This window comes from Mesoplodon densirostris, chromosome 13, assembly GCF_025265405.1.
Source record: "Mesoplodon densirostris isolate mMesDen1 chromosome 13, mMesDen1 primary haplotype, whole genome shotgun sequence".
Taxonomy (NCBI): Eukaryota; Metazoa; Chordata; class Mammalia; order Artiodactyla; family Ziphiidae; genus Mesoplodon; species Mesoplodon densirostris.
In genome coordinates, this window is record NC_082673.1 from 61,806,205 (window position 1) to 61,827,313 (window position 21,109).

Here is a 21,109-nt window from a genome sequence, read left to right on the forward strand (position 1 = left end):
GAAAAATAATTATGCAGTCCGTTTGGAAAAATATAATCAATCCATGGGCATGCAAGTATCAATTTTATCTTATGAGAATTTCTCCATATTCCAGTTACTTCATTCCTTATTACATGCTGCAAAAAGCAGTAATAATTTTTATAGCCAAATATCACTTCATAAGATACCAGGTGGCTGTCAATATTTACCACAGAAGTCATGCATGAAATTTAAACATTACAAAAAATGACTTACCAGTTGACACTCCTGAAATATGCACATTTTCAGAATGTTCTGCAAGAGCACCATTTCCTAAAATTAAACATAATGAATAAACTAATTTCCAAGATAAAAGTAAAAAAAAATTTCAGATTGTCCCTCTAATAGAAAAACAGGTGCATAGAGCTACTTGTAATATCCAGAAATGAAATTGAAGTCTCTTACAATAATCTTCAAAACAGTACTAGGCAGCCCAAAATTATAATAGTAGTAGGGAAATCAAAACGTTTTGGAAATCACAACAATGTAGTGTAATATAAAGGCCAAATATATAGATCTGATTAATACCAGAAAGAATTTTCTATCAAGTTAATAATCAAAAGATAACTTAGTACTATTACCAGAAAAGAGACAATCACATACTTTTTAAAAACAGCATTCCTCTAAAAGCATGCTTAATTAGACCAGAATGTGCTTACTGCTGGGGTCACACATGTGTGGTCCCATGTCCTATGTTTTGCATTACCTTCTAAATCCTTCAACATCTTCTCATCAACAACTCTAACAGTCTTTAGAGTAGGGACATGATTATATCCTATTTTGGTAGCCCCTGATTTTCTACACCTCCTACCACAAAGTTGGGCCAATGGAAGCATTCAAGTAACTTACTGAAATGAGTTACTAAGTGTTACCTAGTAAAATAAAAGTGGTTTTAAAAAGACTCCCATTTAAAATAGAGATTATTTACTCCTTTAAATCAGTAAAGTGTCCCTCAGATGTTCTTTTTAAAAATTTAATTTAGTTTTATTATAAATTATTTCCATCTACCTCTGTTCTTTCTTTTCTTTCTACAAGTTGCTCATCTTTACTTCTGAAGTTTTCTCTCTCTCTATGCATAAGGTCAATTTGGCAACACAACAGTTCAGGAATCCAGCTGACAGAGAGAGAATTCTCCCTGGAGTGGGGCAGGGGAGGAAGCTAGGTGGGAGAAACTTAGATGGCAAAAGCAGAATTCTCCTGATGGTTGAAAGAGTAGAGACAATAGCAAATATTATAATTAACAACTTATCTTTTACAACCATCACACTTCTATGGTTGCTTGATTACTGTAGAGCATCCCCCAATGCGCTAAGTTCTAGGACAACAGAATCTGTGTAAACTTGCCACATCACTGTATGCACGGTTCCTAGAACAGAGCAGGTGCTCAAAGAGCTAACAAATGATGAATAAATGAGGGAGTTCATGATGATTAAATGAAATCATGCCAATTAAGCACCTGATATAGTGCCTGACACACAGCACTGAAGAGGAATTCATTTTTGTAACTGTGTAAAATATATTTTTACTATTACTAAAGAATAAAATAATAGTGATAAAACAACCTTCGTAGTTCAACTACAGCTACAGCCTTCAAAATTAAAAGAAATGTTATGTTTCCCTCCATTAAAAATGATACAGTGGAAATGGTGACAAAGGTGTGTAAGCTATATTTATTACACAAATAAATCTGATTACAGTTATTTATTTAAGTACTGTGCATTAGTACCACAGAAGCCACAACTTAATTTTCCTAACAATGTTAAATGTTACAGACATAGAAATGAAACTACTAGAAGGCTCCCACATTATTTCTTTAATGTGTACCAATGTGAAAATTGGTATCCTAAACAAAATGGTATAAGAAACTGATTCAATAAAACAACTAACAAGATTTGCCAAAGGTCAGTATAAGTTGCCTAAACCTTTGCTACTTACAAGTATATCAGCAGTACTGGCATTACCGGGAGCTTATTAGAAATGCAGAGTCTCAGGCCTTACCCCAGATTATTGAATCAGAATTTACATTTTAACAAGATCATCCCCCACTCCCAGTGATTTGTATGCACATTAACATTTGAGAGCCAATGGCTTAAACCTTCTACTTCTATAGTAGATACAACTCCAAATTAAAGCTGTGTATTTGTTTCCAATATCCTTAAGGCAGCATATTAAATTATCCTCAGGAGTTTTAATATTAGATATATTTTATACATTAAATTTTTATTCTAATTCAGTAAACAGAGTAAAGATGGGCAGAAGGAAAACAGTAACATAATGCAGTATCTAAGACTGTGGATTCTGGACTAGATTGCTAGGATTCTAACACCAGTTTCACTTCTTACTTGCTGTGCAATTTAGGGCAAGTTACATAACCTCTTTGTGTCTTACTTTCATCTCAAAAACAGAGCAGATAATACCTATCTTATAGGGCTTAGTAGAATTCTTTATAATAGAAAAAAATAGAACTTAATCTACATCTCCATCAGCATGTAAATGAATAAACTAAAAACAGCCTTACAATAAAATATTCAAAAAACTGAATTAAGTAATTCTATATGTACTCACTTGGAAAGATATGCACATTGAGTTAAGTATGTTTCAGAGTAACATTAGCATATGCTCTAACTTTAACTTTTAAATGATGTCTGTATAGTTACTGTGCACATGTTACATAGGCATATGATATATGTATGTACATGCATTTGCACACACACACACAGAAGAGTCTAACGGTGTATACAAACTGAAATTAGAGAGGAAGGCTTCCTTTGTATACTTCAGCACTGACCGAATTTGCTACAACAGGCACAGAGTTCTTTAAAAAATTTATTCATATTTTCAAGAAAAACAGGCGAAGAGACTATAGTTCATTCCCCGTCATTCTAAATAAAGAGGTCTGATAAATATTGTGTGAAATAAAATATTATAATTTCAGAAGTATTATTAACGATTTTAAAAACTGAAATAACAGTACTTTAAGACATAAAACATGATACTATTGTTAATTTCCCACACATTTACTCTAATTTAAAAACAATCCGATTTAGAAGTTAAAAAATCAATGATAATTTCTAATAACATCAAATAACTATTCCTTTCTTTGAGATTACATTATTAGATATTTCTTATTCTAAGTATCACATGAAGTAAGTGGGCTACTTAATTTAGGTGTTCTGCCATTTTTACAAAAATGCCACTTACAAAATACAATTATTTCTGTTATAAGCAGAGAGCACCACCCCAAACTGCTTTGTTGATATAAAGCTCATTATATTTTCCCTTATGTCCCACCCCCAACTCCTGAGGGAAGAAAACCCCACACATATGAGGACGTACACACACCATCTCCTGACTTTAACTACACTGCAGCCATGCTAGACATTCTCATAGAAGTCACCCTTTAAAGGTGCCATATACTGGAAAAATATACAGTCTGATAAAACATTACTTCTGTAACTACGCATTAGCAGCTGACTAGTTAGTAGACCAGCTAATTAACTAGAACTCCTAGAAAACAAGAAAAAGTTTCATTATCACCTAAATCAGGAAATAATTTTTTACGACTTAACTCTTTTTTAGTCCTACTAACCAAATACCAAAGGTAAGCAATTGTCCCCATTTATTATTCTTCTTGCCAAGCTGAAACATGGTTTTGTCGTTTTTTACTGCAATACAAGAGAGAATCTTCTAAAAGAGATATGTACTGTTTTAGGAAAAGAGGCCATAGGATATTGAGTTTGAGCTCTGGAACCAGACTCTGTGGAATCAAACCTCAGCTCTACTGTTTAGTCAGTCATGAGCCTTAACTGAATGATTTCTCCTAAGATTTAGTTTGCTCACCTGCATAATCAGAATATCATCATTAACAGGATGTCTAAATCTATGGTCTCTGCGTCCCTGTTGCTTTGAATCTTTCTTTCTGTTTACTGTTGTTCTTTTTATTTAAGAACTAAAGTTCTTAAAGAGCTGATAAATACAGCTAAGACGTGATAGATACGTGCCAGCCAAACCCTAAGTGCCTCACAAGGCTTTCCTCAGCTCATCCTTAAAACAACAGTTCACTTTACAGGTGAGGAAACCAGCTTATAGCAACTTAGTAAGTTTTTCAAAGAGCTAGTAATTGGATGGATTAAAAATTCAAATTCACAGTCATTAAGAAGTTTGTGTTCCTTACTTTTTTTAAAAAAAGAATTTAGACATGAATATACTTCTTGCTTGTAAAAGAAACAGTACTTAACTTTCAGAGTTAAAACCCACCTGCCACCAGCTATTCCAATTTGTTATGGGGGAAGACCACTGGTTTAAAAGTTCATGAGCAGCAGTTACAAGTAACTTATATGCTCAGCATCCTACAATCTCGTTTTCACTGTGCCATGAGAACAGGTGTCGAACATCAAAATATGTACACACATATATACACCCCCAACATCGTTCCTATTTTACTTTACTTAAAGAAAAAGTCCAAAATCCTAATAAGGCTTACCAAACTCTCCACCCTTCGAGTCTTCCCAACTACTCCAAAAGCTTCATCTTTTGTGATTCACTTTCCCACTCTATTTTCCTCTCCAGAAATATTAGATTTTTTTCAGAAAAGGGTCAGCTGTCTCTCCTGCCTTTGAACCTTTCTTTAATATGTTCTTTCTTTAGGAAGGCATCTCCTGATTCCCCCATCCTAGGTTACGTCATTCTGTTATAGGTTCCTAGAATATCTAATACTATCACTTTTTGAAAATTTATCACCCTTCTGTTATCTGTGTAATGTCTATACTCCCCAGCAGATCTTAATCTTGGTGGGGGAAGGTGGGGTGGAGAAGTGTGATGTGGTGCTGGGACATAGCTGGGTTTGTTTTGTTTTGTAACCCAGGGACTAGCAGAGAAGATACTCCATATCTGCTCAAACACATGAATGAATGGTAGGTTGATACATAAGTAAGAGGCATAGTCCCTGCCACCAAAGAGTTGATAATCTATTGAGAAAATAATTTAAAACATCTGGAGCAGAAGCAAACAATATAAAACCAAACTAAAATTAGCAAGCTTCTTACTCAAGTGGGAGGCTTTTCTACTCAAAAATGGGAATGGAAGATAGGAGTGCCCACCATGATATTAGCCAGGGCGATTAGATAAGAAAACACAATTATAGGCATAAGGATTGAAAAAGAAGAGGTAAAACTACATCTATCTGTAGATGATATGATTGTGTATCTATTTAAAAAACCCAAGACAGTCAAAAGAAAAAGTTATAAACAATATGAAAATTAGTAAAGTAGCAGGATATAAAATAAGCATACAAAAAATCAAAAGCCTTTGTAAATACGAACAATGGCCAGTCAGAAGACACAGAAGACACAATTCTCAGTAGCAACAAAAAGATTTTTAAAAACTCAAACACAGAACTCCTGCTGATGGTCATGGTGGAACAATGGGTAATGGACCAGCTTTCTCCAGGTAGAAAGCTAGTGCAATAAAAGAACTCATTCTAATTTGTTTCCGTTTTCTCAGAGATCACAGTCTTACACTGCCTGTTGTCCTGTGTCTGAAAAAGTTGGAAAAAACATGTTAAAAAAAAAAATTCAGACACAGGACAACAGGCAGTCCTAACCAACAAGAATAGAAAGAAATCCACAGTGGACTTACTGTTGCCATTTTGTTCATTGTTTTCTGGCTTTTTTATAATTCCTTTGTTCCTTTTTTCTTCTATTGCTCTCTTCGTTTGTGATTTGATGATCTTCTGTGGTGGTCTGATGAGATTTCTTTCTCTCTTTTGTGTATCTACTACAGATTTTTGCTTTGTGGTTCTCATGAGGCTTAAATATCTTATGTTTATAACAGTCTATTTTAAGCTGTTAACGTTGAATGCATACTAAAGCTCTACATTTTTAAGCCCCCCCATTTTATGTTTTTGATGTCACAATTTATATCTTTTCACCCTGAGTATTTGTAACAAATGTAGTCACAGTTACTTTTAATACTTTTATCTTTTAACCTTCATACTAGACTTACAAGTGATTTACTCACCCCAACACATTAGAGTATTCTGAATTTAACTATATATTTACTTTTTCCAGTGAGATTTATACTATATGTTTTCTTGTTACTAATTAGCACCCTTTCATTTCAACTTGAAGTCCTTTTAACATTTCTTGTGAGGCAGTATGGTGGTGAACTCCTTCAGCTTTTGCTTGTCTGGAAAACTCTTTATCCCTCCTTCAATTCTGAAGGACAATTTTGCTGCGTAAACTATTCTTGGTTGGCAGTTTTTTTCTTTCAGCACTTTGAATGTATCATTCAACTCCCTTTTGGCCTACAAAGTTTCTGCTAATAGTCTTATGGGGATTCCCTTGCATGTAACAAGTTTTCTCTGGCCACTTTTAAGATTCTCTCTTTAACTTTTTATAATTTAATTATAATGCATGTCCCATAAGTCCTTTAAACAATCTTCATTCCTTTTCATTCAAATTCCTTTTTTGTGTGTGTTATTCATTAAAGGATGCAAAATGCTGACCACACGAATTTTAAAAAGTAGTCACTTCTGGTTAGGACAGTTATTGTATTAGATGTTGTTCTAGTATGCAGACCAAATTTCTCTAAATTGTGCAAAGGGTATATGAGAATTTCTTAGACCCTTGTAGAAGCTACTAAGCATTTGTCTCTGACAATTCTACTATCAATCTGTAAAGGAAATAAGGTTTGCTAACATTGCTCTAACCAAATTCATATGGCTTGTACATTTATTTCCTTTCCTAGGTATTCATAAACCACTTCTTCTCTTCTGTATAATCTTCCCTAGAGCCATTATCACTAATTGCTGGTTTGCGGAATTCTCATCCCTCCTGCCCCAGTCTGGAAAATCAAAATTGCATTTCCTGTTTCCAGTCATCTGATCTTTCTTTGCTTCTCTCATTCCTTGGAAGTATTAGCACCTAAGTCAGAACTCTTTAAGTTATTTAGAATACCTGAATGAACTCCTATAATCTTTGCACATATGTCCTTCAAGAAGGTTTTCAGATATAGTTACTCTTACCCTTTTGGTTTGAAGAGCATATTTGACAGAGGGGACATAAATATCACCAGTGTTACACCATTTGCCCAAGCAACAGCCCTATAAACCTTTCTGTTATTCTTTATTTTACAAAGAAATGTCTACAAGACCATTTTGTTGTCCTTGGTGTTTTTGCTGAACTCAATCTTGTATTTTCTCTATATTAGTAATACTTATAATTTATTCTTGGTTAAATATCCTTTTTATCTTGGGGATATGTTCTTAATTAGTCTGAAGTCATTGAGGAACCACTAATTTCCTTAGATTTTTTTGCCATTCATTCCTTTTTGGGTTTGTGATTTTAATAACCAGAAATCAGTTTTGAGAACTTAATAACATCCGTGGACTTTCCAGATCTTCATGTTGTGGAGGCATATTAATTTTTTTTCTAAATTACTTTAGAATCTATAGGTTTTTTTTTATATCTTTATTGGAGTATAATTGCTTTACAATGGTGTGTTAGTTTATGCTGTAAAACAAAGTGAATCAGCTATATGTATACATCTATCCCCATATCCCCTCCCTCTTGTGTCTCCCTCCCACCCTCCCTATCCCACCCCTCTAGGTGGACACAAAGCACCAAGCTGATCTCCCTGTGCTATGCAGCTGCTTCCCACTATCTATCTATTTTACATTTGGTGTTGTATATATGTCAATGCTACTCTCTCACTTTGTCCCAGCTTACCCTTCACCCTCCCCATGTCCTCAAGTCCATTCTCTATGTCTGCATCTTTATTCCTGTCCTGCCCCTAGGCTCATCAGAACCATTAGATTCCATATATATGTGTTAGCATACAGTATTTGTTTTTCTCTTTCTGACTTACTTCACTCTGTATGACAGACTCTAGGTCCATACACCTCACTACAAATAACTTTCGTTTCTTTTCATGGCTGAGTAATATTCCATTGTATATATGTGCCACATCTTCTTTATCCATTCATCTGTCGATGGACACAGGCTGCTTCCATGTCCTGGCTATTGTAAATAATGCTGCAATGAACACTGTGGCACATGGTTTTTTTTTTTGATTATGGTTTTCTCTGGGTATAAGCCCAGTAGTGGGATTGCTGGGTCGTATGGTAGTTCTATTTTTAGTTTTTTAAGGAACCTCCATACTGTTCTCCATAGTGGCTGTATCAACTTACATAGAATCTATAGGCCTTAAGCTCTGATTGTGCCCAATCTCATTTTTTTAAAGGGATTATAATATAGTTATATCTACCTGGTCAAATAAAGTATAGAGTAGTACACTGTAAGGGACTGAATTGTGTCACCCAAAATTAATATGTTGCAGCCCAAATGCCCAATGTGACTATACTTGGAAATAGGGCCTTCAAGGGGATAATTAACATTAAAGGAAGTCATAAGGGTGAGGACCTAATCTGATAAGACTGGTTTCCTTAAGAAGAGATATCAGATATCTCTCTCTCCATCTGCCCACAGAGAATAGGCCATGTGAGGACACAGTGAGAAGGACACTGCAAGCCAGGAAGAGGAACCTCATCAGAAACCAACCCTGACAGCACCTTGATCTTGGACTTCTAGCCTCCAGAACTGCGAGAAAATAAATTTATGTTGTTTAAGCCACCCAGTCTGTGGTAGTTTGTTATGGCAGTCCAAGCAGACTAATATACACACTTTTCCCAGGTCATAGCTGAACTAAGATGTCTGCGAATGCCTTGAGAGTGTATGAAAAATTCAGTACATTCTTCTGAAAACAGGCTTCATTCATAGTGTCTAACGAATACCTATAATGAGACGTTTCATGCAAAAAAAGGTTAAGAAGTCCCTTGGAGACAGAGTTTATTTTCCTACTTTATTTAATTACTGGTATTCTAAAAGTATTACTTCTACAGCTTTTTAATTGCAGGTATTCATTTTGGATTTAATAGACTTTTATGAACTGGCCTGAACCCACCTGCCAATTAAAATAATAATGATCATTTACAACATTACTTTTTATGGAAATAAACATTCTAATTTTCAAACCACATTCTTAAAAGACATTTGGGAGTTCAATGTTTTTATGTTTAGGCTTCCTATATTATGTTAGTAAGATTTTACATTGGAAATGTCTTCAAATAAGGGCATGATGACAATGAACTATTAGTCAAAGTACAAATACTAAACAAATACAAGTTCCCAGTATTCAGAGAATGAATCATATCCCTGAAAGGACATGCAAGACAGTTATGAATCCCACTGGTGAGTATCTCAGTGACAATGTTCATGCAGATGGAAATAATTTTCTTTATTCTAAAACAGCGTGAATCACTGATGTAAGAACCCACAAAAAAAAAACTAGAAAGGGGCTCAGCTAAAGACTATTTGGGTTCAATGGTTCCTACCTGTGACTTCGGTGGTTCACAAGAGTAAATATGAAGGTTTGAAGGGATTCAGAAATCCAGAAAAAGAACAGAATTACACTCCTATATTTCCAGTGAGATTTACTGACATATACTTCACACAACATAAAACACACCTTTTAAAGTGTGCAATCCAGTTATTTAGTATGTTCAGAAAGTTGTGCAACCATCGCCACTATCTCGTGCCTGAATGCTTTCATCACCCACCCCCACAAAGTGTACCTATTAGCAGTTATTCCTCTTTTTGTTCTCCTCCAGCCCCTAGCAACAACTAATCTAGTTTCTGTCTCTATGGGGTTTTCCTATTCTGGACATTTCATATAAATGGAATCATACAATATCTGATCTTATGTGTCTGGCTTCTTTCACCTTGCATAATGTTTACATGGTTCATCCATGTTGTACCACGAATCAGTACTTCACTCCTTTTCATGGCCAAATAGTATTCCATTGTATGGATAAACCACCTTTTGTTTATCCATTCATCAGCTGACAGACATCTGGGTTGTTTCCACTTTTTTGTGAACACTGCTATGAATATCTGTGTATACAAGTTTTTGTGTGGACATGTTTTCAATTCTCTTGAGGATACTCATAGAGTGAAATTGCTGGGTCTTTTGATAATGCTATGCTTATCTTTCTGAGCAAATGCCAAACTGTGTTCCAAATGGCTGTACAATTTTACATTCCCAACAGCCATGTGTAAGGGTTCCAATTTCCCCATATCCTCACCAACATGTTATTGTCCACCTTTTTATTACAGCTAGTGGGTGTGAAGTAGTATCTCACTGTGGTTTTATTTACATTTCCCTAACAAGTAACGATGTTGATGTTCCTTTCGTGTGTTTATTGGGAACTTATGTATATTCTTTGGAGAAATATCTATTCAAATCCTTTGCCTATTTCTTAATTGGTTGAATTGTCTTTTTGTTGTTGTTGAGTTGTGAGTTTTTACATATCGTAAAAACTTATCAGATATATGATTCACAAATATTTTCTCCCATTCTGTAGTTTAATTTTTCACTTTCTTGATGTAAAGATGTTTTCTGATGTTGAAATAAGTGTTTGAGATACAGGTGTTGTTTGATTTTGAGACAATCCAATTAACCTATTTTTGTTGTTGTTGCTTATGCTCTGGTGTCATATCTAAGAATCCATTTCCTAATCCAAGGTCAAAAAGATTTACCTCTATGTTTTCTTCTAAGTTTTAGCACTTACATTTGGTCTCTGGCCATTTTGAGTTAACCGCTGTGTACAGTGTGAGATAAGGGTCAAATTCACTCCTTCACATGTGGATAACCAGTTGTCTCATCACAACTTGATGAAAAGGTTATTTTTCCCCACTGAATTATCCTCACACTTTTCTGAAAATCAATTGACCATAAATGTATTATTTCTGGACTTCCAATTCTATACCATTGATCTATAATGTGTATCCTTATGCTAGTACCACACACTCTTGATTACTAGAGCTTAATATCGTACTGATATTGATATTGTAGCTTCAGAAATTGGGAAGTATGAGTACTCCAATTTTGTTCTTTTTTGATATTATTTTGGCTATTCTGAATCACTTAAAATTTCTAAACGAATTTTATTTTATTTTATTTATCTATTTTTTGTCCATGCCACACGGCTTGCAGGATCTTAGTTCCCTGACCAGGAACTGAACCCAGGCCCTCAGCAGTGAAAACATGGAGTCCTAACCACTGGACTGCCAGGGAATTCCCTCTAAATGAATTTTAAAATCAGCTTGTCAATTTCTGCACCAACAGCTGAAATTCTGATTTGGATTGTGCTGAATCTGTAGATCAACTTGGGGGGTATAAACAATACTAATTCTTAACAATATTAATTCTTCAGATATATAAATATGATGCAATGTCCTTCCATTTATTAGGTATTCTTTAACTTTTTCTCACAATATTTTGTAGTTTCTGAGTATTAGTTTCACAGTTTGTTATATTTATTCATTTTATTTTTTTTGATGCTATTGTTAATGGAATTGTTTTCTTAACTTGATTTTCAGTTGTTCATTGCTAGTATATAAGAATACATTTTTTCTTGTATTCTGCAACCTTGCTGAATTTGTTTATTAGCTCTCATAGGTATTTATGAATTTCTTAGGATTTTTTATATACAAGTATGTCATGTTTATAAACAGAGATAGTTTTACTTCTTCCCTTCTAATTAAGATGTCTTTTTTCCTTGTCTATTTGCCCTGCCTACTGAGTTTGCTTCCTTTAGGAGAAGTTTGCATATTTTTAGGTGCCCAACATCCCCATTACCTTCTATGGTCATTCTGGCACTAAGCCAATGCCCTCTTAGCTTATTTTTGTCACTTTCCTGGTCTTTGTCAATACTTGAAATTGTGATCTGCGGTGTACTTTTTGAGTCCAAGTTATATGTGTAGGAAAATATATGAAAGGATACAAAAAAACCCTGCTAAAAATGTTTACCCTACTCCCTTAACCCCATCCCCAAGGTAGGAAGAAGGGGAGACAGAAATGATTAGCTTTCATTCTTTTTTTTTTTTTTTTGCCGTACGCGGGCCTCTCACTGTTGTGGCCTCTCCCGTTGCGGAGCACAGGCTCCAGACGCACAGGCTCAGCGGCCATGGCTCATGGGCCCAGCCGGATCTTCCCGGACCGGGGCACGAACCCGCGTCCCCTTCATCGGCAGGTGGACTCTCAACCACTGCGCCACCAGAGAAGCCCTTAGCTTTCATTCTTGATACATTTCTATAGTGTTTGACTTTATTAAAGTATGTATTACTTTTGTAAGTTAGCTCACGTGGATTGATATTATGAACTAAAATGTTACCTTCTGAAAAAAAATTAACACAACATAAAATCCTATGGCTACAGTTTCAAGTTTTTCTTTATAATAATTATAATTAAAAGTGATTACAGATGATATCTTTTTTCTTAATATTATTGACAGAATGGTACAAGAACTATCACTTAATATAAATACTAAAACATTCATTGCCATCTTGTATAGCAGCAAGTCACTTTAAAAAATGTTCGTATACATGAGATCCAATGATGAGAAGACCAATTTGTGGCTGCAACTTTCGTATTCTTGCTGATGTCACTAATAACACCATGGCGTTTAGGCACAGACCAAAGCACACAAATAGAAACAGTGTTGCTTCTGCAATAATAACAAAGATAAATGATTCTTAATGTATTTGTATTAGACTGCAGGAAAAGGGCTTTTTAAAGGTAAAATGATAAAGAAAGCATAATTTTAAAACCAGTAAACATCGAAACTTTTAAAGTATACTTTCAACAACATTTAAAAGAAATCACTAGGGCTTTCCTGGTGGCGCAGTGGTTGAGAGTCTGCCTGCCGATGCAGGGGACACGGGTTCGTGCCCCAGTCCGGGAAGATCCCACATGCCGTGGAGTGGCTGGGCCCGTGAGCCATAGCCGCTGAGCCTGCGCGTCCGGAGCCTGTGCTCCGCAACGGGAGAGGCCACAACAGTGAGAGGCCCGCGTACCGCAAAAAAAAAAAAAAAAAAAGAAAGAAAGAAATCACTAAACTTAAAATCATAGTCAATACCATTTGTAGACTTATGTTTTTCTTGACATTCACCCCATTTTCTTTTCTTGCATTAAATGTCCACACTGTTGTGTTTTCCCTACCTTTATTATTTACGAAGGATGAGATAAGTGTTTTGTTTCTACTTCTAGTAATGTCCAGAGAACATGACATTGTGAATGGTTATGTATTTTGTTGGTAGGGAAGACTGTTCTCAAGTTTATCAGAGGCTCTATCATGGGACCCAAAAACTGTAAGTCTAAAAGCACTTTGGATCCTGCAGTCTCATTAGCCCCTCTCTTTCCTTCCCTTTAAGATCTTTCCTCTCTCTGGTTCCTTTGTTTTCTCTTGATATATTAAGGCCTTTCTCATCCATAAAATAAAATCATTTTTGCCAGTATACCTCCCTGTTTCTGCTTTCCTATCCTGGTCTTTACTTTCTCAGCCAAAAACTCTGTGAAAGAATCTACACTCACTAATGGAGCTTCCTTACTTCCTTATCATTTGCTCCTGTACTTTTACCCCCAGTGCATTTCTGAAACTCATGGGGCAAAGATTACCAAAGATCTACCTATCAAACACAGTCCCCCAAAACATCAACTCTGAATCCAGTTTCCTGATATAGGAGAAAATCATGTAGCTATGTGGAACTGTGTCACGATAAATTCATGGTTTCATCTTGTCTGGATATTTATTACTGGAGTATGACCTTTTAATACAGCCTTATTCAGCTCTAACTCCAATTCCCTCAAAAACTACATTAGTCCTTTGAGCCTCCAAACCACTTCCTTGACCAACAGTTAGTAAATTATCTCCCTTGCCAACCACTCAGAGATCTTCTGGCATATTATCCCCTCCCTTTCTAGAAACTCTTCAGCATATACTCAAAAGGCTCGAGTCCTCCACATTGATATCTCTCAAATTTTTACCCATAATAAGAATCTTTCTCCTGAGGTGCAGATTCTTACTTGACACCCACCTCCCCCAACATTCACTGGGCACTTATCTTGTGCCAGTCACTGTGGTTGGTGCTTTTCATATACTATTACTGACCTTTACAGCATCACTGTAAAATAGATACTACCGCCACTTTACATGCAGAAAAATTTAGACTCAAAAGAGGTTAAAGTTAAAAGACTTGCTCAAAGCCACACAACTGGTAAGTGGCATTGCCAGGATTTAGACAAATTTGCCTAGCTCAAAGCTCTTATTCTTAAAATAACAAGAGCAGCAACTAATGAGTTTGGAATATGTGCCAGATGACGGTCTAAGCAATTTCCACGCTTCAGCACATTTAATCTTCATAATCACCCTATGAAGGAGCTGCTATTATTATTTCCGTCCGAAAAGTTGTCTTTTAACTTCCTACTGAACAGGAATTCGGTATTACCTTAACATTACCTAGCTATCTCAAACTCACTACGTGTGAGATAGAACTCCTTTTATCTACCCTCAATCTGCTCCTCCTCTGGTATTCCTTACCTGGGTGAATGACACCAAAATCTCCCACTTGTCCACAGAGCAACCTGCAAGTCATTCTTTACCATCCCCATCTTCCCCTTTGTACTATATAGTCAGTTCTCTTGATTCCTTCCAAACCTGCTATTTCCTTCCTTCATGTCACTGATATTTCCTTCCAGTTTTACTGCATTAAACATAAGTTCCACGAGGACAGAAGTGTAGAATAATGTTTGGTTCACAGCAGACATTTGATAAATATTTGCTGAATGTATGAATGAATAAATGAATTAGCTTGCAAGCTTTGTACTTTTGGTCTTGCAGCTCTCTGATCTATTCTTCATAGCGCTACTAGAGATCTTTGTAGAAGGTATATCTGATATGAATCTTCAGCTTATAAATCTGTAACTGGTTCAACTCCTTATATGTATTAAGAGCCCCTGAGACCCACTATGATCTGGCTCTTCTGTATCTCCTCGCCCCTAAATTTAATACTCCTTGTCTGCTTTTACCTCATACACATATATTCTGGTTTCAACACAGCTAAAGTATATACAGTTTCTGAAATTGTGATGTTTTTGAACATGATGTTGTCTCTGCCTGGAACAGTCTAGCACGCTGCCACCAGTTACCCGCTGAACTCCTTTAACTCAGCTCAGGAAACAGACCTCCATCCACCTCAGGATGAGTTAGGAGTCCTCCTTGATGGTCCCACAGGACATCACACTGGTACTGAGCTATAAGTATATCATTACCACAGTCCTTATCATCCTGTTTTGGGTTATTAATTTAACTGACCATCTTCCACAGCAAATTTTGAGTGTCCTAAGAGCAAAGAAAGTCTTGCCCCTCCTTTCCTTTTTTCTCTTTTTCTTTCTTTTTCACTCTCTTTCTCCCTGACTTCCTAGTCCCCAGCAACCATCTCCCAGTTTCTGACACAGAGTGAAACTTCAGTAACTGTTGAGTTAAAGAATCAAAATTACCGGATTTTAAGATTAAGCATGGAACATCCTCCTTACAATTAGCCATTTGGTTTTCATGTTATAGTTTGCTCAGAGGGTAAGAGGAAAGAAGAAAAAGGATGAAGAAATATAAAGAGGAAGATAGGCATTCTTTCATTAGTGAATGAAGTTAAAAAGCCACGAGGGGAAAGAGAGACTTTGGATCCAACTATCAACTTGGACAACAGGCTTTAGAGAGCTATTTCTTATCACTGTCCTTCAAAATGTAAAATATTGGTAAATGACTATTCAAAGCTCTTGAGCAGCTTCAGTCTTTAAACTGTAAGGGACTCTACTCTGCATTAGCTTTAGCAACTTGCTGGTGGACAAGAGAGGACGCCAAGCCAAAGGCAAGATGCGCAAGATGCTTTTACCATTTTTGATCTTCAATGACTCCTGGGTTCTTAATAGCTTATAGCCCATCAATCTAATAAATATATTTAAAGAATTCCCTTTTTTTCCTCTGAGCAAGTAGCTAGCTTTTCACCTACCTCTACTAAATCTCATCTCATAACTTACCTATTCTTTCACAGAATCTTAAAACTGTATCTTGCAGTTTATCCTGTCAACTAAGCATTTTCTTATAGAAGTATCATATATGAAGTTGAGGATTATCCTTTTCACATATCTTTAAACAATTATTCAATGTAAGTGTACTTATCCTTGCTATATAGGTATGTTTCCTCAAGTGAAAAAAGAGAAAAATATTTATTTACCTAGTGTGTATTTGTTGCTATACTATGAACTTTCAAAAATTTTAATTTACTTCATCATCAGAACAAATATTTGAGGTAGGTATTGTCTCCAGTTTACAGATGAAAAAACTAAACTTTAGAAATAGTAAACTACTTGCCCAAGGTGAAACGTCTAAGAAACAGTATCCAAACTTAGGTCTGTATTATTACACAGATCATGCATTTAATTCCTTCACTGTACTTTCCAAAATATAAATGGGTCACATTTTGAATAATGATTTTATCATTTGCAAAACACCTTCCTAATACGTATCTTTTAATTTTAAAACAATTCCAAGAGTAATTGATATTCCTATATTAAGGCCCAGGAAGTTGAGACTCAGCAGTTAAATCGATAGGACTAAATCTCAGTTACTGAGACTACAGTCAAGTACGGAATACCAGATCTTCTGCTACCAAGGCCAAAAGGTGCAGCTCTAACCTTAATAGATGCTCCTCTGTTACTGATGTCTAGATGCAGTGGAATAGAAGAAAACCAAGAGTTGTACTTAGATTGTCAAGGATTCCAAGAGACGAGGGAAGTTTAAAAAGATAGGTGAGTAGTTGTTAAAAGCAACCCAGAAGACCATACTAAAATCTATTATAGACAGTATACGACAGCATGATGACATGGTGGAAAGTATATGAGTCTTGACATCAGAGTCTTGAGTTTGACTCCTGTTTTTGGTATTTACTTACTTTCCTTTTTTCTTTTTGTGAAGCATGTTAAAGTATATGCCACATATCATTTCACCTCTGTAAACTTCAATATGCATCTCTAAAAATATAAACATTCTCTTACCAACTACAATGCTCCTATTTTAACAAAATTAATAGTAATTCTTGATATCATTTAATATAGCCAGGTCATAATCAGGTTTCCCTGGTTGTCCCATAAATGACTTTTTACAATCGGCTTATCTGAAGCAGGATCCAACGTCTCCACATTTCCTTTGGTGCGTGTATTTAAGTCTCTCCTAACCCACAGTGATACTCCCTTATTTTCCATGCCACTGACTTGTTACAGAAACCAGATCAGTTGTCCTGTAAGAGGCCCATATTCTGTGGTGTCACTTCCTTTTGGTGTCACTTAACTTTGTTCATCTAGCTCAAGGGTCAGCAAACTTTTTCTGTAAAAGGCCAGATAATAAATATTTTAGGCTTTGTGGGCCATATGGTCTCTGTCACAACTACTCAGCTCTGTCACTGTAGCGTGAAAGGAGCCATAGACAAGACTTAAATGCAGGGGCTTCCCTGGTGGCGCAGTGGTTAAGAATCCGTCTGCCAATGCAGGGGACACGGGTTCGAGCCCTGGTCCGGGAAGATCCCACATGCCGCGGAGCAACTAAGCCCGTGCGCCACAACTACTGAGCCTGTGCTCTAGAGCCTGCATGCCACAACTACTTTAGTCCACACGCCTAGAGCTCGTGCTCTGCAACAAGAGAAGCCACTGCAATGAGAAGCCTGGGCACCGCAAAGAAGAGTAGCCCTCGCTCACTGCAACTAGAGAAAGCCCGTGCATAGCAACGAAGACCTAACGCAGCCAAAAATAAATTAATTAAATAAATAAAAATTTTTAAAAAGACTTAAATGCATCAGAGTGGCTGTGTTTCAACAAAACATTATGAAAAAGACAAAACAAAAAACATGCAGTGGGCTGGATTTGGCTCAAAGGCCATAGTTTGCCAGCTCCTTGCAGAAGCTTGATTTCATGCAGGTTCAACATTTTTGGCTGGAATTCTTCTTCAGAGCTGGTGCTATTTGCTTTATGTGTATCCCTGCAGGCTCACTATCTGCTTGCCCTACTTTTTATAAGTCCGAGATTAATCAATAGGTCCAGATAGGGCAGTCTGATCTCTCTACTGTAACTTCCCACACAACCATTTGTCTAATAGTTTCACTTATTGATGATCATAGCCTGAATAAATTATCTCATTACGGGTGGAAAAATAATTTTCTAATCCTGCCATTCTTTATACATTCATTAGCTAAACTTCTGCAAAGAACTTTCCCTCAACAAATGTTATTTACTTACCCTGAAACACAGTTCATACAGAAAAAAGGGAGGATAAATGCTTAATTCTTTCCTTATAATTGTTTATTTTCAGAGTAGGAGTTAATGCCCTATTTGTTACCACTGCTATCTGGTAACTTGTTGAAGTGATGTGTGTGTGTGTGTGTTTCTTATTACAAGTCTGTTGTTATGAACCAAGGAGTTTTCTATATTCAACCAGCTATCTTTATTACTCTTTCTGATACTTAAGTTCTCTCATCTTTGGCCAATGGGAGCCTCTTTATATTGGTCCCTGTGTCCTTTTGGCATGAACCACTAACTAGTCTTTGAGAGTTCCTTGCTTTTTGATACAACAGAATGTCCCACGCTCATCTTTTGGTATTTTCTGCCCCAGACTGAAATCAGCCATTCACCCATGACCCTTGGATCCTTTCAATGAGGAATGGTATTTACGATGACAGAGTTCCAGTTGTGCTCAATGCTATTGTGCTGTTATTACAACATGTCACTGATGAGGGTATAAAAAATATATAATCTTGGGACTTTCCTGGTGGCGCAGTGGTTAAGAATCCGCCTGCCAATGCACGGGACACAGGATTGAGCCCTGGTCCAGGAAGATCCCACATGCCGCAGAGCAACTAAGTCCGTGCTCCACAACTACTGAGCCTGCGCTCTAGAGCCCGTGAGCCACAACTACTGAGCCCACGTGCCACAACTACTGAAGCCCATGCACCTCGAGCCCATGCTCCACAACAAAAGAAGCCATTGCAATGAGAAGCCAGAGCACGGCAACAAAGAGTAGCCCCCGCTCGCGGCAACTAGAGAACGCCTGCGTGCAGTGACGAAGACCCAAAGCAGCCAAAAATAAATAAATAAATAAATAAATTTAAAATATATATATATATAGTCTTGAATTCATGGGCAGAAGTAAAGTAGTATACTCTTTCTGGAAAACAAACCCTAACTCTAACTGTGTGACCTTAAGAAATTATTTAATTCCTCTATGGTTGAGTTTTCTGTAAACTGGAATTAAAACAGGGTCCACCTCACAGTTTTAATATAAAGATTAAATGAATTTACATATATATGGCATTAAAAGCAATGATTAGCATACGGTAAGCACTCGATAACAATCAGGTACTATTTTTATTGAGAGCTTTGAAAATACTCCAATCTCTGACCCAGTAACTCCACTTTTATGACTTAACCATAAGGAAAATAATTTAAAAGTTAAGATAAAAATTAACAAAAGCATGTCAATTACAGTATTTATAAATGTGAACAAAACTGTAAACATCTAATGGTCACCATTAGGGAAACAGCTCATGAAGAAAAAGTGATATGGAAAAATGCCCAAGATATATGTCAAGTAATACTAATAAACCCATCAGCCAAAGATACCATTTCTACTAGTCAAGTATGAACGCTTATTTCATTGCGCCCTAACCACATTTTGATTTGTATGCCTTTACTGAACATTTTGAACACTTAACAGAACAGTTTGACTTCTACATATTTACTAAATTAGTATGTGGTATCTATTTGCATTTCTTTGTGAAGTTAATTTTTGTTTCTAATTTTATTAGCTGTCCAATTACTATTTCTGTAAATTATCTTTTGTCCATCTACTAAGGAAGAAAGAAAATTAACATTTTATATAGAAAATATTTGCATAAGTTATTTAAAATGCTCACAACAAACCTTGAGAGTACACAGCATAAAATCCAATAATCCAGCATCTTGCCATTTAGAAATCTCAATTAATAGCAAGCCAAAATTAATTCAGAAAACACTAATGATCTGGTATCTGTGGCTCATCTATCAGCATCACAAGCAGATGAGTTCTAGTAATGAATTTAAAAAAGCAAATATATCAGGAATTAATCAGTTTGCATATAAGCTGCATTGAGTTTAGGGAAGTCTCAGAGTAAAACTACAAAGCAGCATGGTATAATGGTTAAGAGCACCAATTCTTTGTGGGTTCAAATACAAGCTCTTCCACTTACTAATTATGTGACCCTGGCTAAAATACTTAACCTCTCTGTGTCTCTGATTCCTTATATGTAAAGTGGAAATAATAATAGTATCTAAGCTAACAGGGTTGTTATGAGAAGTAAACGAGTGTGTGTGTGTATATATACATACACAAACACACAGTGATTAGAACACTGCCTAGTACATAGTAACTGCTGTATGTTTGCTATTGTTACAAAAATGAGTTTATGAATCAATCCCTCCTTGTCTCCTACTACTTTGTATAGCATAGTTTGCTATTCAAATACTGTATTGTTTTGTGACTATTTCAAAATATTCCTATTTTAATTAGCTATGCACAATTTGGGTGATCAAGGTACGATTCTTTTTAAAGTTCCTCTGATGACACTTCTTTTTAAAGTGCCTCTGATGACACGATTCTTTTTAAAGTGCCTCTGAGGCCAGACATAATATCCTAAAAACAAATAAACAAACGATAAAGCAATCTCAAGAAAGAACAACAAAGGTGGAGGCATAATGCACCTTGATTTCAAACTATATTACAAAGCTATAGTAATTAAAACAGTGTGGTACTGGCATAAAAACAGACACATACATCAATGGAACAGAATAGCCAGGAATAAACCCACACATGTACAGTCAATTAATTGTCAACAAAGGAGCCAAGAATATACAATGAGAAAAGGATAGTCTCCTCAATAAATGGTGTTTGGAAAACTGAATAGCCACAAGCAAAAAAATGAAAATGGACTGCTATCTTTACACCATACACAAAAATTAACTCAAAATGAATTAAAGACTTGAACATAAGACCTGAAACCATAAAACTCCTAAAAGACAACACAGGCAGTAAGCTCCCTGACACAGGTCTTGGTGACAATTTTTGAATTTGGCACCAAAAGCAAAAGCAACAAAAGCAAAAATAAAGAAGCAG

The 21,109-nt window shown here is 36.1% G+C and overlaps 1 protein-coding gene across 3 annotated transcripts in view; it reads right to left on the reverse strand.

Moving 5' to 3' along the window:
* The window catches only part of LRP12 (LDL receptor related protein 12), a 79,703-nt gene that overhangs the window by 41,367 nt on the left and 17,227 nt on the right, over positions 1–21,109 (reverse strand). For 2 of the 3 annotated variants that reach the window (XM_060115491.1, XM_060115490.1), the window contains exon 2: positions 235–291. The exons of the other annotated variant lie outside the window; for it this stretch is intronic. In XM_060115491.1, the coding sequence (XP_059971474.1) occupies positions 235–291 (57 nt within the window). The remainder of the gene's footprint in view (positions 1–234; positions 292–21,109) is intronic. 3 annotated transcript variants of the gene reach the window in all.